Source organism: Mirounga leonina, unplaced genomic scaffold (genome assembly GCF_011800145.1).
Source record: "Mirounga leonina isolate KUSES-001 unplaced genomic scaffold, KU_Mleo_1.0 Mir_115, whole genome shotgun sequence".
NCBI lineage: Eukaryota > Metazoa > Chordata > Mammalia > Carnivora > Phocidae > Mirounga > Mirounga leonina.
This window is the reverse complement of record NW_023270268.1, coordinates 27,652,563-27,671,906: the sequence shown is the minus strand read 5'-3', so window position 1 is coordinate 27,671,906 and position 19,344 is coordinate 27,652,563. Positions and strand designations below refer to the sequence as shown.

Sequence of the window (19,344 nt, the reverse complement as noted above, 5' to 3'; positions counted from 1 at the left end):
ATTAGGTGCCCAGATTTTTTCCTGGAGCAGTGCTGCCCAAAAGGACTTTTCTGCAATGATGAAATGTTCTAGAAGTATGCTATCCAATACTGTAACCGCTAACCACATGTGAATCTTAAGCATTCCGCCCCCTCTCCAGTTCTATTGCAATCTAATTGACATATAACATTATATTAGTTCAAGCACTTAAAATGTGACTAACATGACTGAGAAAAAGATTTTTAATTTTATTTAATTTTTATTAATTAAAATTTGAATTCAAATAACCATATGTGGCTTAGTGGCTACCAAATTGGACAGCATAATTCTAGACAAATCGTTCTTAGTATGTGCTCCTCAAACCAGCTGCAGCATCACCAAAAACTTGTTAGAAATGCAAATTCTTGGGCGTCATCCCAGACCTACTGAGTCAGAGGCTTTGGAGTGGTGTGCTGGTAAAGGTTTAACAACGGGCTCTTGAGGAAAGCTCTGATTAGCAGCATTTGCTAATTTCCCTGGTGTAAACACTCACTCACCATAGCTGATTTCAAGCTACCCACGTGCTATCACTGAACACGAGATAGGAAGATGCGCACAATAGGGTCCAGGAGTCGATATAAGCCAGCTCCCGAGTGCCGCTAAGCCCAGCAATCTGTGTTTCAACAAACCCTCCACGTGATTCTGATGTATAGTATAGATTGAGAACCACTGATGTAGACCTTCTAAATCAAAGTCTAAGACGACAGAGACTATGGTGTTTATATTTTTAAATTCCCATAAGGGATTCTGGTAAGCAGCCCAACTGAAAAACCTGGACTCAGAATACATATAAGCAAAGTCACCTTGAGGAGGCAGTGGCCAGCTCCACCTCCTGTGTTTGTGGTATCCTGACTCAGACTATGAAGACCTGCTCTCTCCTGAGCACGGACAAGCTTGAGCCTCGGCCCCACAGACTAGAGGGTCACACCCAGCCTGCCTTCCCTTAGAGTCGCCATTCCAAACCTTCTCCCCTCTTGATAGGATTAATGATAGTGCAGGCATAACCAACTCAAGGGGCAGACCCAAGACATAAGCAACACTAGCCTCTAACCACAACTCCCACTTAAAAAAAAATTGAGAATTATATTATTAGGATAACCCAGAATTTGTTCCAATTAATTCTTATTTTAAGAAAATCTCTGGGGTGCCTGGGTGGCTCAGTCGTTAAGCGTCTGCCTTCGGCTCAGGTCATGATCCCAGGGTCCTGGGATTGAGCCCCGCATGGGGCTCTCTGCTCAGCCGGAAGCCTGCTTCTCCCTCTCCCATTCCCCCTGCTTGTGCTCTCTCTCTCACTATGTCTCTCTCTGTCAAATAAATAAATAAAATCTTAAAAAAAAAAAAAATTTTTTTAAAAAGAAAAGAAAATCTCTTACAGAAGGCACCTTATAGTTGTTTGTAGCATACGGTAGTCAAAAAATACTGTCTTGAACAAGCCACTATACCCTTCTTTAAGATAAATATAGCCTGTCTACCGGATTTGTGGTAAGAATCGAGTGATTTAATTATGCATATAAAATCCTATCTGGAATATTCTAATTCCATGTGCAGCCCTAAGGGAGGCAAAAGAATACATTTGAAATGAGTACAGACTTTCCCCTATCTTAGAAATCTTTTCAGCCTGCTGAAATTTCTTTATATTCTTTATAGTCTAACTAAAGGGGAAACTAATAGAATTTTTAGAGCAATTTGTCTAAAACCAGGGGGTCACTTATACATACAGCCTCCAAGGTAGAGCATAGAACAAATCCTTGTGTCTCAGAAAAACATCCTGATTTTATTACAAACCCAGAGCAGAGAGTTCTATTAAAATAAGTGCTTGTATTACCTGAGTATTTCCATTGCAAAAGTCATAGTTATGCCTACCAAGCTCTATTTTCATCTGAATTTGGCCTAAATCCCAAATGAGACTACAGTGGAAAACTAATGTATATTCTTGCCCTTATTATGCTCCTTAGTACAAAATATATTTACATTTATAATGTATTTAGGGAAAATAGCTGGAAATTTTAGCTGGCAGTTTATGGGCTCAGGATGGCTGGCAAAGGAGCATCTTTTAAAGAACTTTGTCCCAGGTTCTACTTCTGGTGGTAACAGTGGCATTCCTGACCCACCAGTCAGGGGGTGGGGGGCACACACATCTCTGGGAATTTGGCTTGGGTTCTGCGGGCTGTCTACCGTCTTGACAAAGAAGATAATTTTTTTTTAATGCTAAGCTAATTGGCCCAGATGGGCATAATTAAGACCATAATTTGACAGGAAGAACTACCCAGCCTGAGCGATTTTATATTCCTCATAAATGCAAAAACTAGAGCAAATGAAAGTATTGTATTCCAAATCATACTTAATTAATATGGTGAAGGTGTTTGTAAGCTATAATCAGAAGGTCTCCTGGGTAGTTAAAAACTGAAATATTATTTATCACCAATTTAGAGGTATTATGTGGAACTTGAGAAAATATTGCAACTTGCTTTGACATTTTATCTTTTTTTTTTTTTTTTTAGTGAGAAATGGTTGTGCACTTTCTGGTTCATGCACTATGCAAAGTTCTTTGCTTACCACCTAATTTATTCCTCCCTTAACCCCCGAAAATTGGGTATTATTATTCCCATTACGGGGATGAGAAAACTGAGGCTTGGCGATATTTTTTTTTTTTTTGCCCCAGTTCACACAGTTGGTAAATGGCTAGAAGTGGGAAAGAGACAAAGTCTGGCTCCAAATTTCTTTCAGGTACACCAGCAGCTTCCAATCTAGTGGATTTTTGTGACATGTCTATGGATATTCCAGAAGTTTTAGTCATTCTTCCTTTGCATATATTGGAGGTAAGTTCACCCTGAGTTAGAGAAAAGTACTAAATTATAGATTGTTTATTCAAATACTATTTTATTCATCTCAAGCATATGGAATGACTTGCCTCAATGGAGGCATGCGGCATTTATGGAGGGGTGTCTGTCAGATGTCCTTCCAAGAGCTTGCTAATTAGCTGCAAAGCATGCAGTGAGCTGGCAGCAGTTGAGGATCTGTTGAGCTGGAGGGGATAGTAGGGCACAGCATTTCTGCCCAACGCAGGATTCCTCTATGGGCCATCTTTGATCCAGAACTCTCCACTGGGTTGACTGAGGCTATCTCGGAGCTATAGTGAGGCCTGAGGCTATTCTACCCACTCCTCCGCCTTCCTGCTTGCCTATCACAGGTGTCAGACCTGCATCACAGTATGGAGCCTTTCTTTGCCTACTCCTGATCCCACTCTCATTTTTCTTTCAACAGAAATTACCCTCAATACATCTCCTACACTTCTCTGTCTTAGTGTCTGCTTCCCAGAGGACCCAGCCAATAAAACCACTAAAGAGTTATTTTCACATACAGGCTCTACCAACCCTGGTATAAGAGTAATGCACCAACCAGCATTTGCTCGTGCTCTGTCTTAGGTAAAGTGCTGTCATGGATTCCATGGGGAGACTAAGCTGATGCAAACAAAAGAGACGAGTGTGCACCTGTAACACAGACTATACCTCATAAAACCCCTTTATTCCCATTAAATGTGTACACTTAGCAAATACATGAAGGAGTCTGAGAGGATTACTTTGTGGTGATGTGACCACTTCTATTAAACTAAATACTGTTCTATGGGTAGTGCGGAAAAAGAAACCCTATTTTTGCACAGTGGTGGCTTACATTAGAGATTATTTAAATGGAGGGGTATCTATAAAGGAAGAGGCAAGGTCTAGGGGACTCAAAAAGCACGCATGGAGGATTTACATTCCCATGTCTCTGACATTCCTCCTTTATTTTTCCTCTTCCCAGGATCCAACTGGTAAAATGAGATTACCATCTCCCTTAAGAAGAAAGAGTAAAAGTTATAGGGGAACACCAATGCACACGAATTAGCCTCTCCTGGCAACTTGTTATTCTACTGTTTCCCCAACTGAATCAATCTCTGCAAGAAATGTATGCTGCTTATGACAAAAAGCATTAGTGTTCTTATAGAATTTTCCCCCTAGATTTAATCATTTATTCAACAAATATTTACCAAGCACCAACTCAGAGCCAGTCACTGTGTCAGCAGGTGGGAATAAAATGAGCCAGACAGACATAGTCCCCATTCTTGTTGAGCTTAGAGTCCAGCTCAGTCTCTTCAAACTTGAATGCACAGACACATCACTGGGATTTCACAGCTGCTGAGCCAGTAAGCCTAGGGTGGGGTCTGAGATTCTGCATTTCTAACAGGTTCTCAGGATGCTAGTGATGCAGTCCTCAGACCATGCTTTGAGGAACGAAGGACTGGCCCATTGGCTCTCAGCTGCTGTGCTGTGACAGGCTTCTGTACTGTGAGTGCTTCTCGGAGGTGCCATCAAGTTGGAATCAATGAATACTGTCAATATAATGGGAAACATACACTTTTATCATGATGCCTTTTTAGTGGAATTTTGAGTTGTGAGATCAACATTTGTAAGAGTATGATTTACTGAGAGTAAAAAGAGGTGAGGTATGGAATGACATCAAGATGGCTCAATGGCCTTCTGGGAATAGGTGAAAATATGGCCTCTGAATACACCCGCACAATCAGGACACTGACCCACTCATCATCAGTAACACAGAGCTAATGGGGCTAAGGGAAAAAACTGTTTTAATTTTCCAAAACTTGCTTTTTCTTAACCAATAGTCACCTTTTTTAAAAATCTTATTTATTTATTTGTCAGAGAGAGAGAGCACAAGCAGGGGGAGCGGCAGTCAGAGGGAGAAGCAGGCCCCCCGCTGAGCAAGGAGCCCAATGTGGGACTCGATCCCAGGACCCTGGGATCATGCCTGAGCCAAAGGCAGATGCTTAACCAACTGAGCCACCCAGGTGTCCCACTAGTAGTCACTTTCTAGCCCTCTCTAGTATACCACTAAAATTTCTCATCGAGAACACTATGAACACACAAAGGTTAGTCTTACTCAAAGTGTGTAATCTCACAAATAAAAGGAGGCCAAATATATTAGCTAGAGACCATATATTCATAAGCAACCACTTATGCCAACTGTTAAATTATTATCTCTTAGGATGGGGTTGTGAGGATATGGAGGGCGGAGGGAAGGAAGGAAATTCATTTAGTTCTAAGCTGTGTGAAGCCAGGAAAGCAGGCCATGTAGGGTTAAGCTGGGGAGAGGGGTTGGGTTTGTTTATTTTTCCTAGATTCACAGAAGAAAAATGAATCTGAGCTATAAAATGGGTAAAGTCACTTCGCTCTCTGTACAACCCCAAATGCCCATGTACAAAATGCAGTGAAAGCCTGCAGGCATCTTAAACTCATCTACAAACATGTACTTAGCTGGCCAATCTCTAAGAGTAAGAACTTCCATTAATAATTTAAAGAAGCCATGGCCAGGAAAAGAAACTAGGACAGGCCAAGGGGTGAGCAGGAAAGACATGGTTAGCTGTGAAGCTAGGTATGTAGAGTTATACTACACATTCCTAAAATGTAATCTGACGTGTGGATACCAGTGAGCAGAATAATGAGTTTATAAAGAACTCTTCCCACGATCTCAGAAAGAAGTCTAACCGGTGAGCTGCAAATGCCGGCCATGTCACAAACATCACTTTCTGCAGACAGATGAGGGGAAATGGACTTTTTTAGAATAAGTCAAATTCATTATACTGCTCGCACACAGACACGCTACTATGAAACATGACAACCACTTTGAACCTTCCTTAGGCTTCCTATTTTTCTATTTTGAATTTTTTTTTCCAAGCGAGAGAAGAGAAGGCAGTGGAAAATGCTGTTAGTCCCGAATGACAGACGGTATTAGGTCCTGCTGCTACAGTTCCCTGCCAGGAAGGTTTTTTTGTTTGTTTGGGAGATGTGCTATTTCACTTCCAAAAATGAAAGACTCCGACAAGCGAACACAGGAGATGGCTGATAGTGCCGAGGTCCTCGCTGCTACAAAACAGCCCTCTATGAAGATCAGAGAAGACACATTTAAATTCCTATCACAAATATCTAAATTAAAGCCTGGCCTAACCAAACACCCAAGGAAAATATTTCAATCCCTTAAAAAATTAGCATATGAATCAAAGATGGTTATCGGACTGGAAGCGAATGCTATCCGCTACAGCTCTCTTAGTTTTCTGTGACAGCTTAACTTCCTTCGGGTGTCAGAGCGATGTTCTCTTGGTGGTGGGTGCGGGAGCCCTGGACACAGCTGTGAAACTTGCAGGCATGGAAAATAATTTCATCAGCCAAAGAAAAACGATCCTATGGTATGTCCAAAGTGCTGTCTGAAGCACACAGTATCAGAGGGTGTAGTCTATTCTATTCTGTAGTGTGTCTGACCTTAAAGCCATGATTGGTGCTTATTTAATTTTCTGCCTAATTGATTCATTCCAAACATGACCCATGACAGGCCCAGCAAGGCCACTGAAGCATGCTCTCTGGCCTACCAGCAGCACTTTCAGTGTAACAACTGTGTTAATTTATGTCGGGTGAAGGGATAGACCATGGAATCACATACAGCTTTCGCAGGAGAGAAAATTAGTTTGAGGTGTCCAGAGGTGCTGGTTCTCTCTAGGAGTAGCTGATGTTCTTGGGGACCGATTTTCCTCTTATTTCTCTCCTGCCTGTTTAGGATACAAGGGTGAAGTGGCTGGTGGGGCAGGTGTTAATCTGCATCCACTTCAAGTTTTCAAATTGGATACAAACCTTTAAATTTCAGTTAGAGGCACCTACCCAGCTTCTCCTATGGAAGGAATGGTCTAAATTATTAAATAATGCCTCAGGGTGGGGATTCAGCACATCTTTACTCAATATTAGATTCATTTTAATTACCCTCTAGAGTGGAGGAAATTAGAGTGTCTGCAGGAGTCTTTATTCCTGGGTGTAAATACGAGAGTCAGGTGGAAACACTACCATGCAACGCAAATTTAACTCGGTGGAATCTGTGACAAATCTGAAATAAAACCACCATCAATTTATATTTAGAAATGAAGTCTTTAAGACATCTAAAGCTCTAGGAGTGATGGGACATCTAGGAACATAGAAGTGACCTCCCAGCACTTCATCTTTTTTGAGGGCTAATGAGCCAGGCAGCTCTACCAGTTTCTCTGGGCTGGGTTTTGGAGTCCGGGCTGTTATTTTTTTGTTCTAGTATGTTCGGGCTGCTTTCAGAGGACATGAGGTCCTATGAGACTTGCTGGTATGGGTTCCTGCCACACCAGTGTGACACCTCCAACTATAAAGACTGAAGAGAGGAGCTAAGGGATCCCAGGCCCTCATCTTTAAGCCAATTTTCCTCTGGAAAGAAGACCCCAAAACTCTGTTAACATTCCTTGTGGAAGGCAATATTGCTCAGTTGACATTAGAAGAAAACTCCATGATCATTATCTGGACTAAGGACTTTGTGTCCCAAATAATACTAGAGATCTTCGCAGTTGCCTTCTCTCTCCATGACCTCACCAGAGTCTCTCTCGTCCATCCATTAGCTAAAGCACAGACTGAGGCATTACTCTTAATGGGTTTTTTTCCCTTTCTTCTTTTTTCTGGATATCTTAGCAAAGTTCTTTTTATTTATCAACTTTATTGAGGTATAATTGATAGACAATAAAATGCACTCACTTAAAGCATAGAACTCAGTGAGTTTTAACAAATATATACATCAGGGGCACCTGGGTGGCTCAGTTGGTTAAGCGACTGCCTTCGGCTCAGGTCATGATCCTGGAGTCCCGGGATCGAGTCCTGCATCAGGCTCCCTGCTCAGCAGGGAGTCTGCTTCTCCCTCTGATCCTCCCCCATCTCATGCTCTCTCTGTCTCATTCTCTCTCTCAAATAAATAAATACAATCTTTAAAAAAAACAAACAACAAAAAAAACCCAAATATATACATCAAGGCAAACCACCACCACAATCAAGGTATCGAATTTTTCCATCACCATAAAAGGTTCCCTCATGCCCTTTGAGTCAATTCCTAATTCCCAGACAACCACTGGCCTCATTGCTATCACTACAGATAAGTACTGCTGGTTCTAGAACTTCACAGAAATGCAATCATTCAATATGAACTCCTTTGTTTGTGGCCTCTCTCACGCAGCACAATATTTTTGATATTCATCCATATTGTTGTATGTATTGATATTGTGTTCCTTTTCATTGCCAACAAGCATTATATTGCATGGATAAACTATTATTTACCCATTCATCTATTGGTTGACACTTATTTCTAATTTTTGGTACTACGAATAAAACTGCTAAGAACATTTGTGTACAGATAGTCTTGGAGACATGCTTTCATTTATTTTTTTTTTTAAAGATTTTATTTATTTATTTGACAGATACACAGCGAGAGAGGGAACACAAGCAGGGGGAGCGGGAGAGGGAGAAGCAGGCTTCCCACAGAACAGGGAGCCCGATGCGGGGCTCGATCCCAGGACCCTGGGATCATGACCTGAGCCAAAGGCAGACGCTTAACAACTGAGCCACCCAGGCGCCCCATGCTTTCATTTCTCTTAGGTAATTATCTAGAGGTAGAATTGCAGAGTCAGTGTTTTCATTTTTAAAATTAAAACAGTAAAAATATATCATTGTCTAACAGAGTTCAAATCACTTTATTTCCACTTGGACATTTAAAGGGAAGAGAGGACACCATAAGTCACAGAGCAGCCCACAGCCACAAAGGGCATGTGGACTTCCTATGGGCAAGCAAAGGACAACGCCCCCTGAGGTCAGAGCTTTCTCTGAGCACAGGGAAGGGGCTCGGGACTTGCTCAAGGAGTAGCTGAAAGGGTACTTAAGTGACAACTGGTCAGGCCATGGGCAGGCAGCAAGGCCTACGCTGGTGAAGTTTTATCATCTGAACAGGTGGATTGAGAGCCATGCTCTGTCCGCACCAAGCTCATGAGCCTCATGCTATTCCAGCTTTGCAAGAAACCCTATTCTGCAACTCAACAGGGAGCTGCCGAAAATAAGGCTAAATGCAATGAAATTCCTGGCAGAAATTAATGTGCAAGAAATCATCAGTATCACATGTAAGGGGTTAAGGATTGGGATAATTTCTTTAATGTTCCAGTTGTGCTTTCTCATTTGATTATAATGGTTATCCATGACTTTGGCTAGATTAAATCAGCGGTAGTCAACGAAATGCATATCAAATGTAAATAACATCTTACTCTGTTTTCTTTCTCTGCAACTAACTCCTCACATCTCAGAGGGAATTTTCCAATTCAACATCAAAGACTGATTAAACATTTGGTGTAGAAGCTTCAAAAAAAGACTGTGTAATTTTATTTTACATATACATGCTAGATGAAAAATAAATAAAAACTTCCCCTGGGTGCTAAAAGTTTGGAGTCAAATCTTCTAAAAGGCAAAGAGAATGGGGAAAATAACCACTTCAGAATTCATCAACAAATTAAAGTGTCGTATCTCAAAATTTCATGATACAGCTATATGATCACTAATAATCTTGGAGTGGCCCATAAGTCCAATCAATCATCAACCCAAAGGTTATGTTTTCATAGTTCTAGGTCTCCCTTTCCAATTTAGAAAAATATGAATTTACAAGGAGAAAATAATAAGGGGATTGTTTAACGTATTTTACCAGGCATTTGGCCCGACTAAAACCACAATGTGTTTTTTGGATCTGACAGCTTATTATGGGAGACCTAAGTAGTGTTTCCTTATAGCATAAATAAGGTGGTCAAAGGAATAGATTTGACCATTTCCAGTTTGGCTGGTAAATCAATTTCTGGTCTACCATGCTGAAACCCCCATGACAAAAGACAAAGGAGGACATCAGCGTGAGTCTCCTGGTAGCAGGTGCAGCCTGTGATCAGGCCTAGCTTAGGAGTAATTTGACTACTACAGTTCACAAAAATTAGCAAAGAGTCACACAAAGACTCTGCCTTTTGAAAGTCCAACTCATTTGTCTGCTTCTTGAGAATCTATTGCTCCTACCCACAACCTCCAAATGCATACACTTTGGGGAAAATGGAAAGGGTGCTCCTCTAGAAAGCAGGCACTTTTGAGTTCTTGAGCAAATTACATAATGTCTTTGGTTTCTCATTATGAAATGAGTAGTAAGTACTTTTCTACTTGAGACCCAGAGGCTGGGCCCAGACCTCTTGATCCTAGACCACCCACTCAATATCCTGTTCTGGGGCTTCCTCTTTTTTTTTTTTTAAAGATTTTATTTATTTATTTGACAGAGAGAGACACAGCGAGAGAGGGAACACGAGCAGGGGGAGTGGGAGAGGGAGAAGCAGGCTTCCTGCGGAGCAGGGAGCCCGATGCGGGGCTCGATCCCAGGACCCTGGGATGATGACCTGAGCCAAAGGCAGATGCTTAACCGGCTGAGCCACCCAGGCACCCCCTGGGGCTTCCTCTTTATACACAGGGATGGTTCTGCCTTACAGCAAAGCACAAGCCATCCATATCAAGTGCTACCCAATGGCCTAACTCTCAGTTTTATATTTTTGGAAAGAAAGGCCCGTGGGATATTTCTGTGCTTCTAAGTTTTACCTTTGGAAAATAACAATATATTAAAGAAATACCTAAAAAGGCTCTAAGATGCAAATCCATCTGATATACATATTTGTTTATCAATAACACCTGTTACCAGATAGCTTCCACAGCACCATTTTATTTTATTTTATTTTTTTCAAAGATTTTATTTATTTTTTAGAGAGCGAGCGAGAGAGAAACAGCATGAGAGGGGAGAGGGTCAGAGGGAGAAGCAGGCTCTCCGCTGAGCCGGGAGCCCGATGCGGGACTCGATCCCAGGACCCTGGGATCATGACCTGAGCCGAAGGCAGACGCTTAACCATCTGAGCCACCCAGGCGCCCTACACAACACCATTTTAAAAGTTGGCAAATGCCAACCTAAAGAGCTTCAGGTGCTAGTTTCCTTACAGGTGAAGGAGGCAGCACAAGTTCTAAAAGTCTGTCAGGAAGACATCAAATGCAAATTCGGGCTGAGATGACCAGTCAATCCAAATTTCACTACTTTCACTCTCAGTTTGCAAAGAGAACTCAACTACTGCCCAAGAGAGTTGTTACACCATTGTGCAGCCATGAGGACACACCTCAAAGACCTCCCACTACAAAGAGCATAATTGGTCAAGGGCCCCAGGGCTGTGTTCTGGAATCCATCCCTGTATTCTCTCAGAGGCTACTCCACTGCTAAAGTACAGCAGGGATACTAAGGCAAGCCCCCCTGATGGCTGACTTTGCTTAAAGACTTCCTGATGTCTTGGTTGCCTCTGTTTGCCTAGCAGACTAGCACACATCCACCAAACGTCTCTCTTTTCATTTGGAACATGACTTGAATCATGGTCTGATGGTTCAGCCTTTTCTAGCTCCTTTCCTAATGCCTTTTATGCAGACATTTTCCCTAATAATATCCTTGCACTTTTGTTCCCATCTTGACATCTGCTTCTCAGAGGGCCAGACTAACATATCATTCATTCATTTATTCAAGAAATATTTATTGAGTGCCTACACTATTCTTGGTACTTTGTCCTAGGCACTGGGGAGGCTGGTACAAGCCTGAGATGGCCCCCATGGTCAGAACCCTCCCTCCTGGGGTCATAAACTGTTTCCCTTTCTTTGGCTCTTACTGTGTTTTGGGCACTGAGGCAAGAGCACATCACATGCCTACTCTCATTTGCTTTTCACAACAACTCCTAAAGGTGGTATTATTCTTGTTTCATAGATAAGGAAACTGAGATCTACAAAGATGAAGCTGCCCCCTCATAGGGGCAGCTTTTGACTCCAAAATTCATGTTTTCAACCATTAAGCTCTGCTCTCTCTCTCCCATTTGAGTCACAGCTCTGAGCACTTCTGGCAATGATTGCACATCCATATAGTTGATTTTCCAAAGCCTGACTTCATTTTTTCACTTTAAATTTATGAAGGCCAGGGAAATCACTTCTAGAAGAGGGAAACAGTACTTCAGAGCATTCGTAGTCCTACACTATTCCGGAGTCAGTTAATGATGATATTGTTTAACTCATGTAGAAGAGGTTTCTCACCTGGTGTGAGTTTCTAACTCATCTTCATCTATTACAAAGAAGATGGAAGAGAACAGACAAATCCCTTGGCTTCTCTGCTTTTTATCCTGGTCCCAGCTCAGCTCTGGCAAACTGATGGAAGGTGGTTACATCCATCCAAGGCTTTTCTCAGAGGCCACCCAGACCTACTAGAGGGTCAGCCACACCAACCCATGTGCCAACCCTTCCGAATACTGACGCAAACTCATACCATGATCTCCAAGGTAAGTCATACCATGATCTTCTATACTTGACTCAAGTGGGTCAAGGTCCAAAGAAGGAATGGGCTGAGACTCAGGCAGGTTCTCTGAAGTCAGGTCATCGAATTCCTTGTGGAAGGTAATTAACAGTTCGTGAGAAGCTGATAGAAGGAAACAGGATTACCACAAATGAAACAATATTGTTTAGAAGACTATTTGGAAATAAAAATCTGTCAAATCCTCTCCATTAAACATGATACCACTTTCAAATTTCAGAAAGGCAGCCTGGGAGAAGAGAAGCAGCCTTGAACCAACTCAGCTGGTGACCTGAACCTTCTATGGCATCCGTTTCAGGGCCATCACTAGGGTGGGGCAGGAGGAATGCCCAGGTGCACAATGAAGGAGGTATTCACTTTCCGGCTCATGCAAGAGCAGGAGTGATCCGCAGCTAAGAACAAATACTCCTGAAATTCTGCATCCAGGGTCCCACACCCACCTCCCCCTAGTCCAGCCCTGCTCAGGTTCCTCATCTCAGAAGTGGAGCTGTTGGCCTGGATGACTTCCAAGTTCTCATTTGGCTTTAACAGTGCTGTGATTCTGCTCTGGTGCCCCAGCTTCCTAAAGAAAGAGATCTACGAGGCCACATGAAAGAACTCACACTTCAAATAAAAGCAAAAGCTAAATTTCTCAAATATATCAGTAGGTATTTCAATAGATCATTTTGTTTTTTTCTGTTGTGTGTGTGTGTGTGTTTGCAACCTAGAGCTAATGCCGAACTGACCTATTTTCCTTGATAAGTGGCTTTCATGGAAAACTACACCAAGAGGGTCTTCTTATTAAAAACAGAAGGGAAAGCTCAAACTCATCTTAATGAATAAGCAAATAAAGCTATGCCACACTGTGGTACATACAGCATTTGTGAAAATACAGTCATCAAATATTTTTTAGGAAGTCCAGTTTTTGTACTGTATAATTGCTGTAGGAGGTGAAATTGGTTTCAAATTTCAAAGGATCACTGACAGCACACACGCAACTCTAAGAACAAAGAACAGAGATTACATGAAGTGTGTTTTCACTTCTACTTCAGAAATTATTGGAAAATAAGAATTTGGACCTTCAATTGACTTTGATTTGCTGAGGTTCTCTTTGAAGAGAACAGATAGAATTGTAATAATTGCTTCTCTTAAAAAGGATTTGCTCTGATCTTTGATCCCCTTTACTATTTCGTATATGGAGACCTGATCAGTTACACACTTCTCACAGAAACCCAGTTTTGGTACCATCACAACTACAAGTGCCAAAAGATAAAAGAAAGACCAGGCTTATCGAGTGTATTATGGATTCTAGTTGTTTTAAAGCTATCACCCTTTAAAGAAATGCTGCCTAACATGATTCCACGTTCAACTAGGTGGTGATTTCAAAGCCAGATTTCAAAGCCCAAATTCAGCCAAGTAGAAAATGCCTGCCAAAATACAAGGCCCTGTTAGTTAGGGTCTGAGAAACAAAACAAGCCTTTCTAAATGCCTCAAAGAATTTTTATAACATGTTTAAGAAATGACAGAGCCAGCCCATTTTCTCCCCTAACTCTGATTTTATCTCATACAACTGCTTTTGAAATATAAAGCACTTTGCATCAGCTGGCAAGAGAGAAGGAGCAAGAACCAGAGAACCGAGCCCCAGTGAAATCGGGAAGAAATTAAATCATAAATATGTGTATGAGCAGAGATAGGAGCCTTTTCCTCTTTCTTCCTTTACTCCTCTTCACGTTTTTCTTTAGCTTCTTGCATCTGATTAATCCAATTTCTTTCTTACATTTTATTTCCTCTTTTCCAGCTCACTGATGCCTTTTCTTGAGATGTTTAAAACCCTTCAGTCCCTCCGCAAAGTGTCTGGCTTCCCATTTCCTCTCTCCTTTGTTCTTTGAATATCATTAAACCTGCCTCACTCTGTGCCTGTGAATATGATTAACCGTGTCTCTTCCCTGCCTAGCCTCCTCTCTTCATCCTTCTCCTGGGGTGAACAAGAAAGCCCAGGTCACTTTTCCTTTACTTCCATTCCCATGAAATGTTTTTTTCCTAAAGAGTCTATAAGAAAGCCTGTTAATCGGTGGCTTTTCCCGGTCTTCCTACATCTGAAGGTGAATGGCTTTCAAGAGCCTCAATTCCTGTCCATTATTAATCAGAGTGTGGTCCTGGATGAGCAGCCTCAGAATCACCAGGGAGCTTGTTAAAAATTCAGCATCCCAAGCCCCACCCCAGACCAGCCAAATCAGAATCTGCCTTTTAACAAAACCAATAGGTGATTTGGGTGAATTTTGAAGTTTGACAGGCATTGCTGTAAGCTATAAGAATTTAGAGAAGAGCCAGTCGATTGTGGACCTGTGAGGTCAAAGAGGATTTTCCTAAAGAGAAAGTGACATTTGAAAGTGAGAAGGTGGGATGCTAATGAGGGGCCAGATGGAAGTGGCTGATATAATTGCATAAAACAGGGCAAAATACGGGGGGCAGGGGGGGGTGGGAGGGTTGGGAGTGTTGCTGAGCAACCCTGTCTGCAAGACTGAACCAGCTAGAGGATATTGTCTGCAAGAGCCAAGCATTTCCATTCACCAGGTTCTATGAGTGGGAATGATCCCATCTTCCATGTCTCTGGGACCCACAACAGATCCCACACCTGGCTTTACCCAACGGGGTGGGAGATGAGCAGAGAGGGGGGCAAGTGGGATTGAGCACATGTCACCGGTGTCCCCACATTATCTGCTAAAGGGTCCAAGAAAGAGATACTCTTAAGATCAGAGAAGGCAGGACCCCCCCATCTGGTCCAACTTTGGGTTTACAGAAATCGACAACACTCACAACCACTAAATAATTGAGAAAGATGGGTTACCTCTCAGATGGAGGCAGAAAACAAGTGACCCTAAGCTCTGCCTGGCTGCAAGTGAGCTTTGCTGGGGTCTCCTGCAATGCCCCAGGGTTTGGAGCTCTCTGTTCACTGAACTACAGCAGAATGAGTGTCCCCAGACTTCAGAGATCAGCCCCACAGCCTCAGGGGGGCTTGGCTCTTCCTGCCAAAGAAAAAGAATCTCCCTCAGGTACAGAGATCCCCAGTGAATGAACAACCAGAATTTGAGACCTAAAGTTCTCCATAAAAATGACTCCTTCCCATGTTGCTTTTACCAGAAGAGCTAGGAAGTTGGGGTTGATGTCTATTGTCCAAATATGATCCTGAAGCAAGACTTCCGTAAGTATCAGAGCCTATTAACATAAGAATAAAAAAAAACCAAATAAATAAAATCTTAAAAAAAAAAAAAGTATCAGAGCCTACACCACGGCTCATGAAGATGTTTTTAACCATTAGAGAAAATGGTATTTGCTATTCAGGGGCTTGGGATGCTGAGGATATGATTCAGGGTCCATTTCATGTGACTCCGCAACCCTATTTATTATTGGACATCTAAGGTAATTATTCAGAGTTTGAAAGGGGTTATTAACACAATGCACAATGATATAGATGGGAGACAGAAAATAAAAAGGGAAAGAACAAAAAATAAGACAGAAAGAGAACAATGGATTAAGAGGTAATGCAAAAGTAGCACAGCTGAAATTCAAAATTAGATATACACACATTTGTTCTGCAGTCATAATTTTACTCATCAATTGTTCATTCCATGCTGATTGAGTTTTCTTGTACACAGTAGGCACTTGATGTTTTTGGATCAATCTACTGATCCATCTCTAAGTACAGCTGCTCTGAATTACTGTCATCATTAACCATTGGTCTATATGCTAAAATGAACCCCAGTACCTCCACCCTAAATCAGGCAAAATTGGTCTGGATGCTTTTTTTCTCCCCCTATGTCCCTTTTCCTACCTGACTGGCCACATGAATGCGATGAATCTGAGCAATTAAAGGTCTGATGTAACATTTAAAACAAGAGAGCACTTACATGGAGTATATCAACAGTTAGCTGCTCAGAGTTCCGAGATCTCAACTCTTGCATTCTTTTGTTATTTTCTTCATATTTTTCTTCTGCAAGCTTCCTGCAAATTTAAAGTGAGTGTAGAAAACAGCTGCATTTTGCTAAAGCCATGTCTATATTCTGCAGGTAAGTGTGATCCCTGTTTCAACAGGCAAACTGGGGTGTTGAGAAGCCAGGCTAACGGGTCTCTCCCTCATCAAGGTAAATGCGGTGTAGCACTCACTGGATTCTCTTTTAAAGCACACATGATGATGCTCTGGCTCCTTATCCATCCTTAGAACCCCTAAAACGCATCATTGCAATTCAAAATTAGATATACACACATTTGCCATATGGCAACTTCAAGAATAAAGTTATTTAGGTTTTATAAAACAAAATATTAGCATGTCTGTACTTCTCAATTTCTAATTTCTGGGGATAACATTTCTTAGAAGCAGGGGTCCCTGAACATTCCAGAAAAAAGTCCCAGTTTCTAACTAGGGGTTGACACATATTAAAAACACAGAATTCTTACCATGTCAGATTCCTCGTGAGGATCTGTGGGACTCTGAGGCAAAAGAAGGCAGTCTGGACCCCTGCGCATTCTCTGTGATGGCAGGGGGGTGTGTCACCAACACCCAGACCATGCCCAACACGTACTAATAACTCGATTACTGCTCTCAGGATGAATAAACCCACAAAACAAGGAGAAGAGAGCTAGATTTCAAAGAATTTATCGAAAGAACTTGAGAGCCACTGTGAAGGGGAATTTTTCTCCAACACATTTTGTTTTGGGAAGAGGTAGAGGTAGAGAAGGTGTTTTGTCTAGTAGAGAAGAGGTAAATGTCATAGACCTGCTACTAAACTGGAAGAAAGATTTGAGTTCTTGTGATTACTTGTGTGCTAATTTAGATTTAGATTTTTTTGAAAAGTCACTGAATATCCCTGTAGTTGTTTATAAAGTGGGTACATTACATCCCTTCTGACAATAGAGTTGTTTACTAGCTAAAACACATGACTGTGGCTCAAATTCTAGAAATAATGATCAAAAACAATTCCAAAGCAATTCATTCATAAAATTAAGACCAAACTTTATTTATAACCATTGCCTTTAAATAATACACATATTGAATGTCATGTGGAAGATCTATGACTTTCTTTGTGTATAAAAAAGTTTTAATCTGAAATATAATTTGTAATGTGCATGTAATTTATTAAATTGCCTTTTTGATTTGTTCCTGTCAGATTTAATTTTCCTTTTAAACCCTCAATGACAAGAGTCATGGTACCCCAGAAATACTGCTATTCCTGAGGCCTCAGAAATAGATCCAGGAGTGTTAGTTGATACAATGGCTCAAGCAATTTATGTAAATTTATTTTCTCAGTCAAACCCACACTGAGTGGTGCAGTGGTTTGCAGAAACCAGCTTGTACTTGTTCCCAAGAGCAGACTGTGTACTTATCTTCTATAACTGAACATTCGATGATATCACATTGATAGCTTGAAATTAGCCATTGCGGGAACATTTACACCCCCCAGCCCCACAACCCCAGAGGTGGTGGTTGTTAAACGACTGCCCATGGTGCACTTTGACAGAAATCTTTTTCCACATTGATTACAGAAAGCATGTGTTAAGGGGAAAGAAGTAGTCTCACAGATTCTTACTTGGTTCCAAATGGCATGCACTGTAAGTAAAAGGATACCTCCAAATTCTTTTTCAGATACGTTACCAAGGTCACAAAATGAACAGATTTGAGTTTCAGGTCTTTTCTGTCTCTCTAGTTCTTAGTTGGGGCTTCTAAGCTACCAAAAAGTTGGCAGAGAAAGAAAGAAGAAAAATTAGGAGACTGGATAACCTACCAACTGAAAAATCTGTCTTTGAGAAACTGGGAGTCTAGGGCTCTTTGGAATCTCCCCTTTTCCTGTAAATACTTGAATTACCAGCAGGGTTGCCCAGAGCAAAGGGCTTCACTTGACAGAGCAGAGCTGCTTCCAGTCTCCTTTCTAAAGCCCACAATTTCCTGCCGGTACATTCTTCTCGCTATAGACCAGCTAGGTCTCCTGGCAGAGGGGGTACAGCAAACATCTGGGGAATGAGGACCCATAGTGAAGCCACTCTTTTCATCCTCTCACCGGCGTATATACAGGTTGTGTCAGCAGTAACAAGGCTTCATTTGGAGGCTGACTCTATGTTTTCATCATTAAAAACCTCCCTGACATTCAATCTTTCTTTGCACACAAGACTGAAGGCCTGACATTAATAGTGGCTGGCATCCGATAACCATCTATGGGGACGAGTGAGTGAAGAAACAAAGAAATATATAATGCATATGTGCATTTTGCTTTCTTGTTTTTGCTTCTGCTTTTCTCCAGTCAATTTCTTCAGAGCTCTGGGAAGTGGCCAGAGCACAGGTACCTTAAGGAAAGATAGCTTACTTCAGCTTCTGGGCTTTCTCATCAGCTGCCTGGAGCTTCCTCAGCCGCATCCTTTCTCTTGGTGTCATTTTCTGCACTTCAGACAGCGCCCGCAGAGTCTGCAGGTGGATCTTTTTTTGCCTATAAATAATAAAGATCCCCCACATGCAACTCATCCCAAACATGCTCAGAAAAATTAAATAAATATTTTACAGAAGTATCATTACACTACTGAGAAGGGGAAAGCATCTCGAGACAGACCAGGCAAAAACTAATAAACTCAGGGTAGGTAATGAGCCAACCAGGACTGTGGTTAATTGGTAATATTTTTCAAATTAGACTTTTGTTTAAAAGCAAATTAGGTACTTTCCAAATTTCTGCTCATTTCATGGCCTATTACTGGTTTTCATAATGTAAGACAAATTAGGGTCTTGGACATCAAGGAGTAAATGGACTGGCGGACTAATTCAACCCTGCGGATAGGATTTAATCTTTGGAATTAGGCAGGGTTTGAACCCCATCTCTACCACGCATTAGTTCTGTAGCCTTGGGCAAGTTACTGAACCTCTCTGAAGCTCCATTTTCTCATCTGTAAAGAACAGGCTTTAATATTATATGAAACAATGTATGTACAGTGTCTGACACATCAAAGTAACCCAAACGGTAGTCTTGTAATAGTTAAATTTTGTTGAATGTGTTGTATATTCTATGCTTCATACAGCAGGTAAACATGGCACAG

General features: G+C 41.6%; 1 protein-coding gene across 2 annotated transcripts in view; it reads right to left on the bottom strand.

Moving 5' to 3' along the window:
* The window catches only part of NEK11 (NIMA related kinase 11), a 240,919-nt gene that overhangs the window by 120,556 nt on the left and 101,019 nt on the right, over positions 1–19,344 (bottom strand). For both annotated transcript variants that reach the window (XM_034994615.1, XM_034994618.1), the window contains 3 exons: positions 18,627–18,746; positions 16,179–16,272; positions 12,247–12,364 (listed from right to left, as the gene is read on the bottom strand). In XM_034994615.1, coding sequence (XP_034850506.1) covers positions 12,247–12,364; positions 16,179–16,272; positions 18,627–18,746 — 332 coding nt within the window. The remainder of the gene's footprint in view (positions 1–12,246; positions 12,365–16,178; positions 16,273–18,626; positions 18,747–19,344) is intronic.